The 18,083-nt window shown below is 46.5% G+C and overlaps 8 protein-coding genes across 8 annotated transcripts; 3 read left to right on the top strand and 5 right to left on the bottom strand.

Moving 5' to 3' along the window:
* Positions 1-668: 668 nt before the first annotated feature.
* N7471_005234 (DAHP synthetase I/KDSA) lies at positions 669-2,308 on the top strand (the record flags this gene model as incomplete). Its single annotated transcript, XM_057277953.1, has 3 exons — positions 669-1,128; positions 1,805-1,887; positions 1,940-2,308. The coding sequence occupies 3 exons, from the start codon at positions 669-671 to the stop codon at positions 2,306-2,308; spliced, it is 912 nt and encodes a 303-aa protein (XP_057137563.1).
* A 117-nt stretch (positions 2,309-2,425) lies between these two features.
* On the bottom strand, positions 2,426-3,880 carry N7471_005233 (putative C6 transcription factor; the record flags this gene model as incomplete). Its single annotated transcript, XM_057277952.1, has 4 exons — positions 2,426-3,005; positions 3,058-3,347; positions 3,401-3,486; positions 3,541-3,880. 4 exons carry the CDS (start codon positions 3,878-3,880, stop codon positions 2,426-2,428), a joined length of 1,296 nt encoding a protein of 431 aa, XP_057137562.1.
* Positions 3,881-4,897: 1,017 nt separating this feature from the next.
* Positions 4,898-6,605, bottom strand: N7471_005232 (uncharacterized protein; the record flags this gene model as incomplete). The annotated part of the gene is made up of 3 exons (XM_057277951.1): positions 4,898-5,309; positions 5,362-6,330; positions 6,382-6,605. 3 exons carry the CDS (start codon positions 6,603-6,605, stop codon positions 4,898-4,900), a joined length of 1,605 nt encoding a protein of 534 aa, XP_057137561.1.
* Positions 6,606-7,690: 1,085 nt separating this feature from the next.
* N7471_005231 (uncharacterized protein) lies at positions 7,691-9,127 on the bottom strand (the record flags this gene model as incomplete). Its single annotated transcript, XM_057277950.1, has 1 exon — positions 7,691-9,127. One exon carries the CDS (start codon positions 9,125-9,127, stop codon positions 7,691-7,693), a length of 1,437 nt encoding a protein of 478 aa, XP_057137560.1.
* Positions 9,128-9,561: 434 nt separating this feature from the next.
* N7471_005230 (uncharacterized protein) lies at positions 9,562-10,538 on the bottom strand (the record flags this gene model as incomplete). Its single annotated transcript, XM_057277949.1, has 2 exons — positions 9,562-10,198; positions 10,258-10,538. 2 exons carry the CDS (start codon positions 10,536-10,538, stop codon positions 9,562-9,564), a joined length of 918 nt encoding a protein of 305 aa, XP_057137559.1.
* Positions 10,539-12,008: 1,470 nt separating this feature from the next.
* N7471_005229 (uncharacterized protein) lies at positions 12,009-12,409 on the top strand (the record flags this gene model as incomplete). The annotated part of the gene is made up of 2 exons (XM_057277948.1): positions 12,009-12,026; positions 12,101-12,409. The coding sequence occupies 2 exons, from the start codon at positions 12,009-12,011 to the stop codon at positions 12,407-12,409; spliced, it is 327 nt and encodes a 108-aa protein (XP_057137558.1).
* Positions 12,410-12,873: 464 nt separating this feature from the next.
* On the top strand, positions 12,874-14,340 carry N7471_005228 (FAD-binding oxidoreductase; the record flags this gene model as incomplete). Its single annotated transcript, XM_057277947.1, has 1 exon — positions 12,874-14,340. The coding sequence occupies one exon, from the start codon at positions 12,874-12,876 to the stop codon at positions 14,338-14,340; it is 1,467 nt and encodes a 488-aa protein (XP_057137557.1).
* A 221-nt stretch (positions 14,341-14,561) lies between these two features.
* On the bottom strand, positions 14,562-18,076 carry N7471_005227 (Sodium/solute symporter; the record flags this gene model as incomplete). The annotated part of the gene is made up of 6 exons (XM_057277946.1): positions 14,562-14,927; positions 14,976-15,450; positions 15,759-17,044; positions 17,142-17,419; positions 17,478-17,739; positions 17,789-18,076. 6 exons carry the CDS (start codon positions 18,074-18,076, stop codon positions 14,562-14,564), a joined length of 2,955 nt encoding a protein of 984 aa, XP_057137556.1.
* Positions 18,077-18,083: the final 7 nt, after the last annotated feature.

Genomic DNA, 18,083 nt, shown 5'->3' with positions numbered 1-18,083 from the left:
TTAGGGAGATTGTGTTCATGTTTGGAACCGCATTGACAGATTAAGATAGTCTGTGGCAGCGGCAAATTTCAGCAGTTATGTCAATGCAATTATACTGAGAAAAATTAAATTACTATCGCTAACACACGGAAGTTACCTTCTTCATTAGAAACCGTACGCTCCAGTTGAAAGCAGATCGTCGATATCCTTGGAACAGCGAGATGACTGCTTACTAGTGGTCGTTGTCCCTTGCTCAATTCACAACACGCGACAGGCAATGGAATATGCGTCCCGACTGCCTGAACTTTTTAAAAGACTTTCTTCGACTCTTTGCATCGTAATTTGGAGAAACCTCGTACTGCTGTCGGCTGGAAGGGTCTGGTTCATGATGCTGACATTGACGGGTCATACAACATTAACAGTGGACTCCACATTTCCCGTCAGCTTTACTCGAGCTTGACCGATATAGGTGTCTGAGTTGCCAGTAAGATGCTGGATACCATCTCCCCACAGTATCTGCCGAAATTTATTTCCCTCGAGGCAATTGGTACTCGCACCACTGAATATCAATTGCATCGAGAGCTGGCTTCTGGTACAAAAATTGGACATCCGGCTGTGGTGGTGTCACCATCGCTGCTGTCCAGGATTCCTCCAAACCTCATAGATTTTTCAGGGTCACAAAACAAAGCATGGCAGCTGTGACTCGTACCACTGCGAATGAACATGAATTCCATATTATACGAGGTAGAAATGAGGGCCCGAACTATGGAAAAGAGCACATCAGCCGTGTGAAGCAGGCGCTGAAGCTAAAAGGCGAGCGGGAGAATATCATGGTGCATTGTTCGCATAGTAACTTGGAGAAAAACCATCGAAACCAGGCAGTTGTGGCTACGAATGTGGCTGGTCAGGTTGCAAGTGGAGAGACTGCAGTCGCTGGTGTGATGATCGAGAGCAATCTCAATGAAGGCAATTTAAAGGTGCCTCCACAAGGGGAGAGTGAGCTTCACCCTGGGGTCAGTATCACCGATGCCTGCATTGAGTGGGAGACAACTGTGGATGTTTTGCAAATCCTGAGAAATTGCTGTTTCGGTATAACTAGACAATTTGGGCCCAAGGCCCCAGCTATCGAGTGCGCCGGAAAAGAACCTTGTTCGTTTGGATAAGCAGATCACGAAGATTGGTGCTGTTAAGTTGGTGTGATTTTTAGGTGTTGTAGATCCTTGATATTTCCTGATTGTCATTCCTTTTTTTCCCCATTCAACGTTCTGCTTGGCCCAGTGTCTTGTGGGAATGCCCAGTGAGAGATAAAATCCACATTTTTCGACGCCTAAATTATTATCACTAAGCGTTGGCTCGTAGTTGTTGAGAGTTTGGACATAATAGAAGAATCACAAAATGGGATAAAAGAAGTTGTGGACTGAAAGCACTGTCTATTCGTAGGCCGTATAAACAACTCGTGAGATATCACCAACTGTCCGGTCGGGAATGGCGCCACCACTTGGGCTATGTCCACCACACAATTCGAGGCTGGCGAGCATAATAACTAAGGATTAGCCAAAGGGAAATTTTTCATTAAAAAACCCCTTAGTTTCGGATCGAAGAACACGCGGGTGCATTGTCCCTGTTCCGGTAGGTCATCCGGTAGGCTATCAACAGATAGCCTATAGCCTACCCCCGGATAGTGTATCCACCATGACGTCGGAAACCCCATAGGCTATACGGAATTAACTGTTCCATGTGAGCTGATGTGACACGTGTACTACCTGATCCGACCATCCTATATAAACCCCAAGGGATTGTGCGAGTCTTACATCATCACAACCAGACAAAATCCTATTTCCAAACATTCCGAACATTCCGTTCAAAACAATCAAATTCCAATATGCAGGAACCAACCTACGACTCCAGGTAAGTCAAGCACCAAACCAAGTTGCCGAATGGAATTTAATTGAACACATAGCCGCCCGATGCCCTCGCTCGAGGTCGCCTACTCGTACAAGCTGGTCGGCATCCCGAACAAGACTATCGTCAGCCTGCGCGTCGAATTCCCACCCAACGGATCAACCCCCCGCATCGTCACGGGGGCGCGAACGTGGGCGCATATGTCCTCAAAGGGACGCTGCTCAATAAGATGAATGACGATCCTATGAAAACCATCGAAGAGGGCGGAAGCTGGTTTGAAGCACCGGGGTGCCATCATCGCATCAGCGATAACGCTAGCAAGACCGAGCCGGCGACGCTCATTGCTACCATGATCACGGATACTGAAGCCTTTGAGAGGGATGGAATGGGGGCTCTCCTCCAGATTGACGAGGAGTACCGGAAATGAGAATAGCGGAAGATTGAAGCAAGTGATTTTACGCCATCAAAGCATGAAGATAAACATAATCAGCGATTCAAACCCTATGGGATGTTATCATTAAAGGGTAATCCTCCCCCGTAGGATCTATTGTAAAATAAAAGAACCCATTTCAGTTTGACCAGGAGCATCCGCATCAAAAAAGGCACAGAAGTCAAAATGGGAGTCGGGTAACATGTCCAATGCAGGGAATGCAGGTGAAGTTGGATCCGGAAGGGACAGGTCAACGACATCCAAACTAGCGGGGGGATCCTTTGCGAGAGATAACAATTCTCGGGCGATAATTCCAATCTCACGGTAAGTCCGTTTTCCCAGCGTCCAGTGCTCACTTAGACGCTTCAAAGTACCCATAGTTAAACGAATCTTCTCGCGGCTTTGGGCTCGCCGATCCCCAGAAAAGACAAACCTGCAAGCCGATAAATGTGCAATGGCGACATTGGCAATCATGCACATGATGAATGGAGAATGGTTCTTCATATTAGTTGGTAGAGTCAAAAGTTCATCAATGCTATTGATAGCCTGTGTGCATTTGACAGTATGCAGATCACGTTCCTTTGCGTTGTTGCATTTTAGTTGTTCCGACGGAGGCAATGGAGCGCAGCGCGACACGGATTCAATTGCACTGTGAGTCAACGCTGACAGTGGCCGATGAATTTCAACAGTGTATCTAGATTTAGGTTAGACAAATGGATAAGAGCCAATGACGTGGCAGATCTCACGTGTGCATAATGAAGAACGCTTTGAACATAACTTCATCAAATGATCCATCGGGGCGAATTAATTGCCTCTTTTCCGGAGAAAGAAGAGAGCACCATGCTTGAACACTAGTATCAGAGCTAGCAGCCATCGTAGTGTATAATCGATCATCTGCAGTGTTGCCCGGAGACAAGGCCCGATCAATCCCGTGGGTCAAGCCAATAAGCTCCGCATAGGAGGAAAAATCAGTTTCGTCTTCGCCAAGGAATTCCCTTTTCTCGTAATCTTCTAGGGATCGTGGGGATGGGATGACCTAGCAAGAAGGTCAGCTTAACCCTGTTAAACCGAATAAAGCAATCGGCCTACCCCTCTTTCATATTGTTCCTCTTCACAAGGAAGGTCGGTAGTGATTTCAATGCCACTTGTTCGAAACGGGTACGTATGGGTAGATCCTGCGGTCATCAGAAATGTAACTTCGGGGTAATAATCATGTTTAGGGGGCATACCGGCAATGTGGGCATCGGTGATATAGATCACCCACCAAGTGCGGCGCCAACTTTCTTCTAGCACAGCATCAGCTTCTGCGTAGTTTTGGGCGAATTCCTTTTTGTTCATCCCAAGGGCTACTGCCATGCGAATTGTTTGGTCAAGGAGCTCAACACCACTTTCCGTTTCATTGCACCAGTATACAGCGATGGAATAAAGCAAGAGAGCCTGAACGTCAAACGGTGTAAGAGGCCGTATTGATGACCGAATTTCGACCACTGAGTCCCGAGCACGCTGAGCCCATGATTCCAATAATTGAGAGGGACACGAAACATCGAAAATTGATCCGACATAACACATTACTTGAAGGAGAGGTTGAATTTTCGCTTCGTTGAGACGAGTTTTAAAAACTTTAAAAGGCAAGGCGCAAGGATGGGCCGCGTGAAAGAACTCATAATACAAACTCAGAAATGAGGAAGCTGAGTTGGAAGATGATTCAATTTCCCCGTTGGTAGTGACAGAAGAGGAAGAATAGACGGTGGTAGTTTGCAGTGATGAGTCAATAGAGCTCTCATAGACATCTCTAACAGGCGATAGCGGGGGTTTCCCCGATTTTGGATTTCCACGTCGGCGTGATGGAGGATAAACGCATTGTGCTGTATTTGTGGCGCAGCGTGAGCAGACGGGCTTACGTCCATCGCAGCGAAGGTGTTTGTAGCGACATTGTGCGCACGAAAGGGAATTCCGTGTTCCACGCTTGGCAGGTTTGTTCCTGGCTGATGGTGTATCTGACATGACTTTTGAGCATATGACAAGGATAATGTAGTGAGAAAGGAACAAGAGTCACATACCGTGGGCTGGGCCCGCGTCCACGCCCGGGTCCACCTCAGATTAGTCATGCATCACCACAGCCAGGGCCCACACATGGATCTCCAGGGCTGCAAGGCCCCGGGGTGTGTGGATATAGGCATCGGGCATCGGGCATCTGTGTTTTATGAGAACGGCTGAATGAGAGTCAGCTAATTTCTTAATCTTGTCTTTTTCGTGCACTTGGTTCGACGAGGTTTCGAATTGTGCTAACGGGTGAAGATGTTCTTTTTCAACCTCAGGCTGCCTGGCAATAGGTGTCTGAGACAGCTATCAGTTACAGGGCCTAGCAGATGCGTATGCAAGGTCAGATTTAGCGGTTGACCATAAGATTAGGCCAAATTATGTATTTAGTCGACGATCGCCCAGTGGGGCCTTAATCTGATATTGGGAGACCATAGTATATATATTTAAACTCTCCGTAGCGACAGTGAAACACAAGTGATATTAGTATTTTTGATGTTTCCTTGGTCACATCTTATACACCTTAAAATTGTGTAGAAAGAACAATCATGCTTTCGCGGGCGGATGGGTGTCTTCTGTTTCACTTGTAAGAGTCACATCGCTCTGCCAATCTTTGAATGCCCGAGTCGGTAATGCCAACGAGAACATGCGATCAATCTCCATTGGCGTCCGCCCTTTCATCTCCGGGATAGCCAGCCACACTACCACGACTGCAACTGCGGCGAATCCTGCCATCACGAACCCTGTTTTAGCTCTCAGGTTTCCTTGGTCTGCGTTGTAGATATATGGCAAGATGATGGCAAATACTGCAGTTCCAACGCCGCTAGTAAACCACCCAATACCTTGGCTCTTGGCTCGGAGTTGCAGTGAGGACGCTTCGGCAGCAACCACATGAGACGCAGGCCAGGATCCGAAACCAGAAATCATAGTAATAATCATCATGCTAACCGCTGTGTACCTAGTGCCGCCAAGTTAGCTCATCATCTTAGGAATTGGATAAAGTGTCTTACCAAATCGTCACGGTTCCCTTGAAAATCCCTGCGATTCCGATGGCGAACCATAGAATCATAACAATACCCAGAGTCAGTAGAATCAAAAATCTTCTCCCAAAGGCATTCAGCGCCCATAGACTGGTAACATTCGCAACCAGGCCCAGTCCAATACCTAAAATCAGGAAAATCAAGCTGTTAGATGAACCCATACCCACGATCTGCATAAAGTAGGAGGCATTTGCCAGCAACTGCAGTCCGAACATCTGAGGTATCACGTTTGCAAAAGATACAATCAAAGTTCGGCGCATGTTGACTCCTTTGAAACAATCAGAATATGCATGTGTTGCGCTCTCCTCGTCCTCTGCTGAAATTGACGCCTGTAACTCGTCGATTACAGCTTGCGAGTTGACACAACTAGTATCGAGCTTTTTTTGTGCATTAAGAGCCTTGTCTGTCCGTCCCTTCCTCAAGAGCCAGGTTGGACTCTCTGGCAAAAACGCCGCTAGGACAAAGGGGACGGCCGAGAACGGCCATTGCGACGCAAAGCAAATCCGGTATGATTGTGCGCCTGTGTGTTTGAGTGATGTGTAAACCACGATCGACCCCACTAGTTGTCCAAGAAGCGTGAAGATCGGATAGAATGCAATGATCGGTCCTCGAAGAACAACAGGGAGTACCTCGGACATGTACGTCTGTGTAACACACAGAAGAATGCCAATACAAATCCCCTGGAAGAGTTTACCGGCGAAGAATACCCCTCGACGGGTTTCCATTCCATCCGGCAGGTCGGAAATGTAGCATATCGCGACTGCAATGGTAGATAGGAAACTGCCTGTAGCGAGCGTAATCCGACGCCCACGACGATCTTGATAGTAACCACCGAGGATGGAGCCGAACATCAAGCCAATGCAACTGGAGACGTTCCAGAGGGAAAGCCACATCGAGGGGATGATGTACTTTCCATTCAGTTCCTGGCCGAAAACAAGTCTGTTGCGTGTCAGCAGTCACTCATTTCAGTCTTTTGGGGGGATTATTCACTGGAATTGAGGCATTGCAGCCACTGTCCCTACGATGACCAGATCATATCCGTAGAGAAGAATTGCTGAGCTTAGCGCGAGGCAATAGCCCACTATTCTGGGGAATTTCTTGATCGATTGCCAGAGTGGTATGTGTGATGTCTTTTTGCCTGCCTCAATGCCATCGGCGCCAGCAACGCCATCCTCATTGAACTCTTTGGTGGATTGTGTTTCAGAGAGATTCATAATGTATAGGTGCTTGGAATGATGATAAGAAGGAAATTTCTTGTCTTAAAACTGTGGATGTATGGCCTCTCCAGAATGGTAGAACAAAGAACCCCGTATACTAAGCTCAAAAAGGGGGGGAAAGCAAGGTATATTAAATGTAAAATTTATCCATAGCGCATGCAATATGCAAAGCCAACGGACCTATCTCGGCCAATCGAATATCTTATTTTTGAGGATTTTCTAAGCACTGACCTCAATATGTCACAAATAACAAGGATAGCTGGCTGGTCTCTTGATCCTATTTGGGTACGAGGCGGTCCCCCGCACGACTGCCAAGGCGATCATCTCAGAAAAGACCATCGCTTAGACGTAACTGGGGTAATCCCTGGTAATCCTGCTATTATACCACCATGTGCCTGGATCCCGGTCCAGCATATCTACAAACAGCCACAATATTCGAGTATGGTGCCAACTCGCGACACTGGATTTTCTTTTCAAGGATCCTCCCGTTTTCAACGTATGTTGGTTGCAATACTGTCTCTTAGTGAACCTTGCGAGAATGCGCATTTGCCGTCCAGGATCGAAGCTATCTCGCTAGGAGACTAAACGGGATGGTTGGAGGGAAGTGTTGAGAAGAAGCCGGGTCCTACATTATGCCTTATGCAGTGTAGTCGAGTGAAGACAGCCCAGAATCAATTAGGACTGCTTGCCCTCGCCCAGCCTGGATACGCAGGCCATGATAGAACGCAATTTCCGTTGATCACAACGATCCAGAACCCCCCTAGTTTACCTGTGCCTCATATCAATACTGCCACATATCATTCGCTCTGATTCTATAGATCTAATATTATAGATCTGGCACTATCCTTTTTGCTTCGTACCCTTTTACATGAGTCTGAACATCTCAGTTTAAAATAGGGACAGTGTATGGTCAATTACGCGTAGTGCAGCAAACAAGACACTATTGACAGAAAGGCTGGCGGTCGATTTTCCGGATGTATTCATTGTTACGAGGTAGCTCCGTTTTTGCAACCTATTTGGAACAAAGTTTCCCAACGGGCATCTCCGAGACAGCAAGATGCTAATAATATCCTTTGGATCATCTAGCTTTCCTTGGTTTGACCTGTCATAGACTCAGACCCCGATCGGGCCTCCTTCATTTTCTCCAAGTCCCCCAGGTGTTGTTTCAACGCGGAAATCTCACGTTCTAACTCAACCGATGAAGCGAGTCGATATTTGAGCTTCAAAATCGCAGCTGAAATCACAAGAAATGCTAGAGACGTAGGATACGCCCACTGACCAACCTGGCTCGGAGTCTCCTCTGACGGTCCGTCATTGGAGATTTGGATCTCTATCCAAACAACAAAGGCAACAATGGTGAATGGACTGACTATCATGCTGAAGAGTATTCCAAAAAGAATCGCGGCGTCAACAAGCACATGGAGAAAAGACTTCAGGAACCGCCGGCTGAATATGTGTCGCATTCGGCGCCAGACAGAGGTCTTTTTGTTTGTTGGTTCTGGGTCATCCTCATTGTCATCCAGGTTGCTTGGTGGCTTCAGGGTACCATAAATTTCGTCTTTGAAGCTTTTCCAAATAGTCTTTCGTTCTTTCCAGATGACCACGATCTGCGCTGATGGGATCCGTGATCGGTAAGGTAGGAATCGGTACGTCAAAAGAATGCAATTTAGGATTAGACAGAGAATGATGAGACTGTAGATGTATCGATGTGAGTAAAGGACCTTATTCAAGAAGCTTTGGGCGCCAGCGACTTCAAAGTCTCCGTCTGCGGTAGCTGAATGCAATGATTCTGGCTTTCGTAGAATTTGTGTTGAATTGAAACAAGGGTTGAAGCAAATATCTCCTAGCTGATTCCACCGCGATATGTTCGAAAATGTATCCCACACACTGTCGTTCCATGTAGATGTTCTCCATGAGGCTTGCCAGCCATCATTTGATGTGTCGTTGAAAGGCGGGAGATCAGGGAAGCAAAACATGTACTGGGGGTTTTTTTTAGGTATTTTTGCGGCATAGACTAGGGCACATATAGAGCCAGCTAACATGAGGGCGTGCCAAAGATAAAATAGAAGGTTTCGTGCCCGATCGTGGGTTAGGATGCGGGACCAGCATTGGAGGGGCAGAAAGACGAGATAGCCAGTGACAACGATGGCAAGAACAGCATCCGAGTCAAGCTCAAGTGATGCGGGCGAGACAATAACTTGGTCTGTTTCGGTGACCAAAGAAGGAAATTCGTTTCGCAGGCTGGAGTTAGCTGGCAGGTACGGAATAGTGACAGGTCCAGGGTCTTGGGGCGTTTGGTAACTAGAAACCATGATAAAGGTTTGAATTGCCGCAGTTCCTGCGTATGCAGCTGCAGTTCCTAAGAATGCATTCATAACCCATCCTGTCCATCGAGTGACACAGATTGCCAGCAGAAGTGCATAGAAGAGATATCGTGGACATGAGTTGTATATTGTACTGATTGGATAAAAGCAGAGAGTCTCCTGGGCAATAAACAAGGGAGAACCCGTCTGATCCATTGGAGAGATGAAGTGTGTGGAGAGAGTTGAGGTCCATTTTCTGTTTTTCCATTTCCCTTCAGGCTGCCTTTTTTTTTTTTTTTCTTACGTGACTCTTCTCAGAAAGTTGACGTCATACATTTTCCATTCCTCATCTAAGCATCTTCTACTTGCCAATATTCTATGTCAATGAAAATGGAAATGAAGAATGATTGTACATGTGGTGATTTTACAACAAACATGAATGTAAAAAAAGCAATAAAATATAGCGAAAGTTTAGTGGCAAGGGTATTTAACTATATTTCTACATGGAGTAGAAATAAACATGGCAGAATAAAACAGTCATTCTATGTATTCTAAAGATCATATATATCCATTCAAACCCAATTACCAATTATGACCCATAGGTACCAGTGCTCCAATTAAAAATATCGCGCCATGACCGATCCAACCATTCATTGCTTCCGGTCATTAACCTCATCCACAATATACATAACGAGTCTCGTAATGGGACCACCCCGACGCTTTGGTTTCTGGGCTCGTGTCTTTTCACGCCTTTGTCCCTGCAGATGGCCACTCTCCAGCTCCACTGAATCTCCCTCTCCGCTATAGACACTGGGTTGCTGCGTATACTCTGCTGCAGGTCGTACTTGAAGTGTAAGGCCGATGCCCAGGCACACAAGAACAACGATAAACTCTTCTAGAACAGACATCACAAGCTGAATTGTGACATTTCCCGACAGCATATTGAATTCGGCCTTTTGGCCAAAGGCATAGATGAAAGAGTAGATTAATCGCACGAGGATCAAAGGGAGGGATATTCCCACGGCCAAGAGGAGGCGATGTTCTCCGTCCTCGATACTCTGAGTTCGCATCAAGACCAGAAGGAACAGTCCGCACACACCGATCCAGGCAACAAGGTAGAGGATGAGCCCAACCTTTGTCTCTGTGGTGACAAGGCCATGGGAAATATCGGAGTTCTTGGTTGCGCCGACGATGCTCAGAATCACGGCGACTAGTGCAAATAGTCCAACAAGCCGGAAGATAATCGGAGGGAGAGGTTTGGCGGTCTTTCGCATAATAGAATCATTTCTAAGAAATGTCGTTAGCTGCAAATCATCGAGTCAATCGCAAGTAAAGGTGTTGCTCACGCTCGTGATAAAAGACCAATGCAAGCCAAAATTAATGGCGATAGTCCGAGTGAAGTACAAACAGCCCATGCAATGTATAGGTTGACATTGGAAGGAGATTGAATCGTGGCCAAGTAGCATACTGCGCCAACAATGCGGGCAAGACAAAAAAGGTTGAAAAAAAACCAGCCCGAGCTTCTTTTGAAACCATGATGAAATGCCATCCAAAGAGCAATAAATAGGGTTGGAGAGTAAATAATGATCTCTAGGATCGAGATCCCATGCCGATAATCGATGGCCATAATCGCAAGTGACAATGAAGAATACTGGAATCAAGAGGAAAACTGAGAATGGACTGATACTTGTATTACCCTCGATTCATGGGCGCTTGTCTGCTATTTAACTCTTTCGACGCCATTTCAGCTCGCGATAATTTCTTCTTTATCTCCATTCATAAGGCAGTGCAATTAATTTCGATATCTGAGCCTCACACCCTAGGCGAATATAGTAAGAGTTGCGGATACTCCACTCAAATAGATTATTGGCCAATCGCATCTGCTCAAGCACACACTGCATACTAGATTCGGCTTAGTGCATTGGGTAGCTCTGCTTAAGCCTCTGGCTAAGCCTCTCTGAACGCCACAAACCCATTGCTTGGTGAATGTATTCTGACAATCTGACTGTGTGGCATCTCCTTACGGCCGTAAAAATCTGCAAAAGGATCCACCGAATGCGATGAGTTCGGTTTCCTTTGCCCACATAGGGGACTTCTTCCCGCAGAATTTCCTTGGTTTCTTCTTTTCGAGCATCCTAGCGCTGTCACTTGTCATCAAGGTACGATTGTATCATAGCTTATTCCAGTCCACAAATGTGTGCTACTCACGGGTAAATGTAGAAAGAGTGATAATAATGTTGAAATTTGGTGCAATAGATATATGTTATGGTATTTCGTTTAGCCCAGTCGGGCTGAACATTTCGCGACATTTCACTATGGTCGCAGTATCTCCATCATCATCGACATCGTTTGAGTGATATTCTGTCCCGGGCAGAAAGAAACCTTTATTGAGAAAAGATTAAGCATTCTTTTTTATATCTCAGTTCTTTTCTCCAAACCAAGCCCACTTGGCCTGCCCCCACTGAAGGCCGCACCCCTCATAGACCGAACTTACCTAAACCCTTCAATATAAACTTCCGACCTTTTTACCCGTTTTCTTCTTGTTTCCACTCAAACACTTTTTTCATTATGGGGCAAGAAACCGCTCCATGGGGCGGGCTAGCCGTTGAACAATTTTTGATCGTACGTTCCATTATTTCTTTGCATCGAACACCTTTCAACAGAGAATTTGGGATCGAGTCTCACCAAAATCACCCACTAAGCAACGCCTTCGGCTTATTAATAAATTCCTTGACTTGGACGAGATCCCGATGAACTGAATATGAAATTATATGAAATCTCGCCGTCTCGACAGCCAACCCCCGACGGAATTAAGGAAATTCTTCGGCCTTAGAGGCCTAATGGCCTTCGTTAGAAAGCTCAATAGACACATTATAGCGATAGCATACCTATCCTTCTTTAAGCCCACTATAGCTCCGACCTAAAAGATGACGAGACACTAGAGGTATAGACAGATAAAGAGACGTTCGAAGAAGCCTTAAACTAGGCATGCCTTAACGATAAGAATCTCTTCAATTTCGGTGGCGGATATTCGAGATCTTAAGCTCGGAGGTTACTAGTCTAGTGCTAGCAAGTGCGGAACGGTATATATCTCCCGATGGTTTACAGTTATTTCGTAAGGAGTTTAAGGAAACTATCTCTACCGTGAAGCAGAATTTACTAGATGATTAGAAAGGAAAGAAAAGCTAGTATAAGATTATTAAGGATTATAGGAATAGTCTATATAGGGTCATTACCGAGGTCTATCTTCTCATTACGGATAAGGAAGCCATCCAAACTAAGCAACTTCGGCTGCTCTATCTAGATAATAAACGAAATATTGTCCGAGAGGGTGGTGTCGACCCTGATATTTGGCAAATATACGACATCATCATACAGCATTATACGAACCCCCTTTATCCTTACGAAATTTCGACTGTTGGTGAAAAGTATCGGGTCAATGGGGAATTGGGAAAGGACTTGTATCAGTTGTCTAAGGAAGATTTTGGACCACATTGACTAGTGACTAGCTAAATCAGTACCGAACTAAATTAGTCAGAATCCTTGGCTCAATGACAGATATCCACGTTATTGAGTCAACTTGAACTCGACTGCATAGGCCAAGGTCAAAATGGTGGCTCTATCATTGTTTAGCGCAATTTGCACAATTTCCTTCCACAAACTGACAACCCTTGTGTTGCTCACTGGGCCTGTTCCCAATAAAGATTTCCCCGCCTCCCGGCTATACGGTAAAATGACCGTTGATCGACATCCCAGAAAGATTAAGATCACCCCTTTCTACCGTTTATCGTATTCACGTCGTATAAATATGCCGAGGGCTCATTATGTATAGATTATCACACGTAAATGGAGGGAGTTATAAGTACGCGCTCGTTTTCTTAGTTCGTGTAGCTTTTATTGTCAGGGCCGTGGACTCAATTCTCATCGTCTGTGCAATTTTGTCGCGGTTTAGCGTATCAATCATGCTATCGCTCGCATTGGCCCTAGTTGGCATTTTGGGGCCTACTGGTTCATTGTCAACCGATCCCGGTCCAGCAGCTTGTTCCAATATCACATCGCAACTGGGATCGTCCAAAGTCATAACCAGCAAAATTAGCTTGAAGTATATCGCTAGCACAGAGTATTGGAGCACGCCCCAAGATGTTTACAAACCATCCTGTGTCGTCTATCCTTCATCCTCGGAGGATGTCTCTGTGGCTCTTCAGGCCATCCGAGCAGCGGGCAGCCGGTTTGCAGTCAAAGGAGGAGGACACAACCCTAATAAGTTCTTTTCGTCAACCGAAAAAGGCGTGCTCATTAACTTGAACGACCTCTCGGAAAGGTCGTATGATCCAGATACCACTCTGGCAACATACGGGCCAGGTGGTGTATTTGGCGACATATACGACTACTTCGTGGATTATAATCGCACGGTCGTTGGAGCCCGACTCTCCGGGGTGGGAACCGGCCTCGCTCTGGGTGGTGGCATGAGCTATCTCTCTCCACAATATGGCATGGCCTGTGATTCATTCAGGGAACTAGAAATTGTTCTTCCTGATGGTCAAATCGTGACAGCGTCCAACACTATCAACCCTGACCTGTTCTTTGCGTCGCGTGGCGGCGGGGGCAATGCCTATGGTGTTGTAACGAAGTATACGGTCCAGAGTCGCCCTATTGGTCAATTCCTCGCGGGAAATATCATCTATGCCTTTTCTCAGAAAGATACCGTTGTTGAAGCAATTGGCAATTTCATCCAATACAACACCGACCCCAAAGCCAGCATTATCGGCACTTACGAGAAGCTGTTCACCCCCGATTTGAATCTGAACTTGGACGAGGCCATTATCATGTTCCTAGTATATGATGGCCCTAACGCAGGTGATGCGTTCGCGAACTTCACGAGCATTCCACATCTCCTCGACACTACTGGCCTCAAGTCCTACCCTGAGGTAGCCGACATGCCACTTCCAATTGCCACCGAGGTTTCACGCGGGAACAACATCTTCCGTGTTGGAGTCCACCGCGCCGATAATGATGAGTGCAAAAATGCCCTGGATGTGTGGCGCAACTGGGGCGAGCTGAACAAAGGCCAATATCTACTCCTTTCACTCGATTTCCAGCCTGTCCCCAAAAGCTTGACAGACGCCAGCAAGGCGCAGGGTGGAAATGCAATGGATATGCCCGACGGTCCATGGTTCTGGTTGAATTATTTGATCACAACGCCACCGGGAATGAGCCAGCCTGACTACGATGCCATTCAGTCTAGCTTCCGTGATATGATTGCGTCGACAACCAATGCCGAAGGTCTTCCGTTGTTCATCAATGATGCAAACTATGATCAAAATCCTCTGTCAACCTTCTCTACATATGGGAAATTGCAACGAATCAAAAGGAAGTATGATCCGGATAACTTCTTTGCCGATAAGACGGGGGGTTGGTCATTTGACTAGAGGCAGTGGGCTCTGCAACTCTGCAATTACTTGTTGGTAGACGAGATAAATATACTTCACCTTCGAACAGTCTTGTCTATAGCCATCGTACTATACCGGAAGATAACAATCCTTGATTCATATCATTTTGTGATAAGTCCAGTTGGCAAATTCAGTCTGGAATAGTACAGGGATTTGGTTCACATAAATGCTAACGTCGTGATCCGAACACCACCATTATCTCATTGCTTTGCCTCAGCAGAAATCAGCAGAAAGTAGGGACGATATCCCTCAATGTTCCAGTCTGCTTGACCTGCGACACTCTCCTTTGAAGGACACCAATCCTTCAATCCGGTCAACACAAACCCATTCTCAAGCAAAGCTGTGGCATAGGTCTCAACAGTGCGATGATATTTCCTTACTCCCTCTGCTCCCAGCCAGCTAGTCAAGCGCAGGCCCTCGCTGCTATAAGAATTCAATGGCCACACCTTCCGGTCTGCACCTGCATCCCGTATCACCCTGAAGCCCGGCTTTGGGTAGACTAGGGCGGTTCCAATAGGGTGTTCAACGGAGAAGATCAATCTCCCCCCCTCGCTCATGATCATCACCTTTTTTCAAGCAGCCGTGGATTTCACGAAATAGTCGAATAGTCGCACCATATCCTCAACGTAGTGAAAAGTCAGGGAACTATAAACCATATCATACAGCTCATGTTTGGGCTGGTGGCTCAAGGTTATAGTTTCTAGATCGTGGATTTCGAAGATGACTTCAGTAGCAGGGGCTGATGCCACCACCCCGTTCCTCGTTTGGTGATTGATCTCAGTCTCAAACTCCTTTGCTCGGTTGATCATGTTTTGGGAAATATCGACTCCTTTGACGTAAGCAGCGCCTTTCTCACGGGCCCAGCGTATGAACCAGCCGTAGCCACATCCTAAGTCGAGAATCAGAGATCCTTTCAGAGAATTTTCTGATGGCCCTATGGGAGAGAACTTGGTACTGAGGATCATCCCCTCCAGGATAGGCCATTTCGGTGCGGCCTGCAGACCGTGTTGAGATCGAGGGAGATTTCCATACTCAAAGAAATCTGGGTCGTCGTAAATATTTTGGGATTCGACAGGCAGAGTTGTGAGGCTAAAATTCACTGACGACGAGTAACTAGGTATCACTTCGTGGCCCTGTCGTTGAAGACGAGTGACGGGTAAAAAAGAGCAATTCTCGAATAAACTACTAAATACTCAGTCCGATGGTGTCATGAAGACTTATATTTAGTAAGACTGGATATATACCTGAAGAGATAGCGGAATTACCCGCTTTGTATATTTCTCAATCCGGTCCCAGCTCTACATAGTAGTTTCACAATGCCCATGCGCATATTTAATTTCACAGTAGTCCAATTATCCATCTAGCTCGTCTATTCTTTCTTGCCCCTGCCGATATACTCTTTAGAAGACTTCCAGATACCCCTCGCACCGATCGCAATATCCTGCCGTCCGTCATAAAGTGGGAAAATCACGACCGCCCCAAAGGCAGCGAACTGCCAGATTATGGCGACAACTACCCACCCCGCAAAAAATGATTTTGTGAAGATATAATCGCGATACAGTGGAAGAGGCCAAGCAACGAACGTGATCAGCACGATAGCTCCGAACATGTACCATGCAATCTTGAGCCATCTGTACAGCTCTTTCAATGTTGCGTCATCAAATGGGTGCTGAATATCATCGAGGCTGATTTCCACGGAAGATGGCGACGAAGCTTTCTTCGTAGTATTCTTTTCGCTGATGTCGCCAATCTGCTCTGCGTCGTTTTCAATGTTTTCTGGTTGGCTATCCACAACCGGTTTGACACATCCAGCGACGCGCTTCGAATCATTTTCGTGGTCTTCCTCGCTGCTCTCGTTCAATGTGCTTGTGTCTGAGGGCGACTGGATTTCTGCTTGATCTGCGAGCTCAATTCGAAGGAACACCCTCCAGTCGAACTTGTAAGGCTTATAGAGTGACAGGACAACGGAATAGAGAGCCGGCGTGAAGAAGGAAGCGATGGCTGCATATAGTGCTGGATAGGGATTTGTAGTGGTTGTGATATTGATATGTCCATACATATATTTGGTTGTTGCCAACCAGACAGCGAGGCCTGAAAAGAAGCCAAGCACGGGAGAGACAATTGCAGCTATCCGGGTCTGCCGAGACCAGAATAAAGTGAGAATCATGGGAATGATTCCAGGGCATGAGATGATGGGTCTCAGGTACCCGATCCATGTCATGTTTGCTCCTCCGTAGTTTAGAGCGATGGAAATTCCGGTGATAAAGACGCCGTGGATAACAACAGTCAAGTGGCTCACTCCCACAATTTGCTTGTCGGTAGCTTTCGGGTTGAGATATGTCTTATAGATGTCATAAGACAAGATGCTACTGACGGCAATCATTGAGGAGGAAACGGTACTCGTCAAAGCCATGAACAAAAGGAAGAAGAATCCAATAATTCCTTTGTCTCCGATGAGTGCTTTTATGGTATATGGCATCACCATGCCCGAGCTGACTTCAGTGGCAGTAAGCAGACCAGGGTAGGTCGGAAAGATTGGTGTATCGTGAATTGCTCTCGTTGCCAACCCGATGACTGTGCCCAGACCCCAGGGAATACCGAAAACAGCCAATGCAGCGATATTGTATCCTGGCACTGTTGCCTTGACCTCTGTCGCAAAGGACTTTTGCCAAAATGCGGTATCCTACCGATGAAATATTAGCTTTCTAAAAACACGAAGTTTTGTGATTCTCAATAGTCTTTCTAGACCTTTCAAGGATCCCATTGTGGAATTGACGTACCATAACGACAAGTGCCAGGTTTCCAAACTTGAGAATCAACCCCCAAATAATTGCATCCTTGGACTTGAATGTGAGAAGTGAACCTTCGTAGTTGCCGGGGATGTAATTATCCGCAGCTGTTGCAGTAACTTTATCATACAAACCACCTAGCCCACCAATGGCTGAGTTTGTGAGAACAGCGATCGTGAAATAGATGATGAGAATGAGGGCAATGGCCGTGTGCAAAAAGTCTGTCAGGAATGTGGCCTTCAAGCCACCGACGGCTGTATAGAGGACAACTATAAAGAAGTTAGCTCTTGATTCCTCGGATATTTTCAGAAGGGAAATAAAACGAACCTCCAAGGGGAACGAGAATAGTTGCTGCTACATAGTGCATGCCAGAAACACCATGAATAAGCTGAGAGCCCGTCATAATCATCGAGGCGCAGCCGAAGACGTTGTTGACGAGGTTGAGCACAATAAACACGAGATGTCCAATCTTGCCATAGCGCATCCGAACGACTTCAAGCGAGGTATGAGCATAAGGGACTCGAATCTTGGCCATAACACCGAGTGCTGCCATCAGTGCAATTTGGAAGCATAGACCAGATCCCCACCACTATGGCCCGTCAGTCACGCAATGTCATTCGGGGTTTAGGGGAACATACCAGAGGCACTGCAAGACCGTATCTATATGTCATAGCCGCACACAATACCGTCTCGTTGATCCACATCCAGGAGCTGAAGACTGCGGATGCACACAATCCTCTCCCTACGGAGCGATTGGCGACCATGAACATTTCCGACTTTCCAGAATCTTCAGCAAGATACGCTTTCTGTACCTTGACGGCAATCAAAATGACACCGCAGAACACCACGCTGAGACCAATGAGAAGGCCATAGGCCGCCCCCTGAGGGATCAAGGCCAACTTGGACGTATCTATCGTGTTAGACATGTCTGGG

Source organism: Penicillium samsonianum (genome assembly GCF_028829775.1).
Source record: "Penicillium samsonianum strain IBT 33392 chromosome Unknown utg000003l_segment0_segment0, whole genome shotgun sequence".
NCBI lineage: Eukaryota > Fungi > Ascomycota > Eurotiomycetes > Eurotiales > Aspergillaceae > Penicillium > Penicillium samsonianum.
Note: the sequence above shows the minus strand (reverse complement) of the source record. Positions and strands in the feature narration are given on the sequence as shown.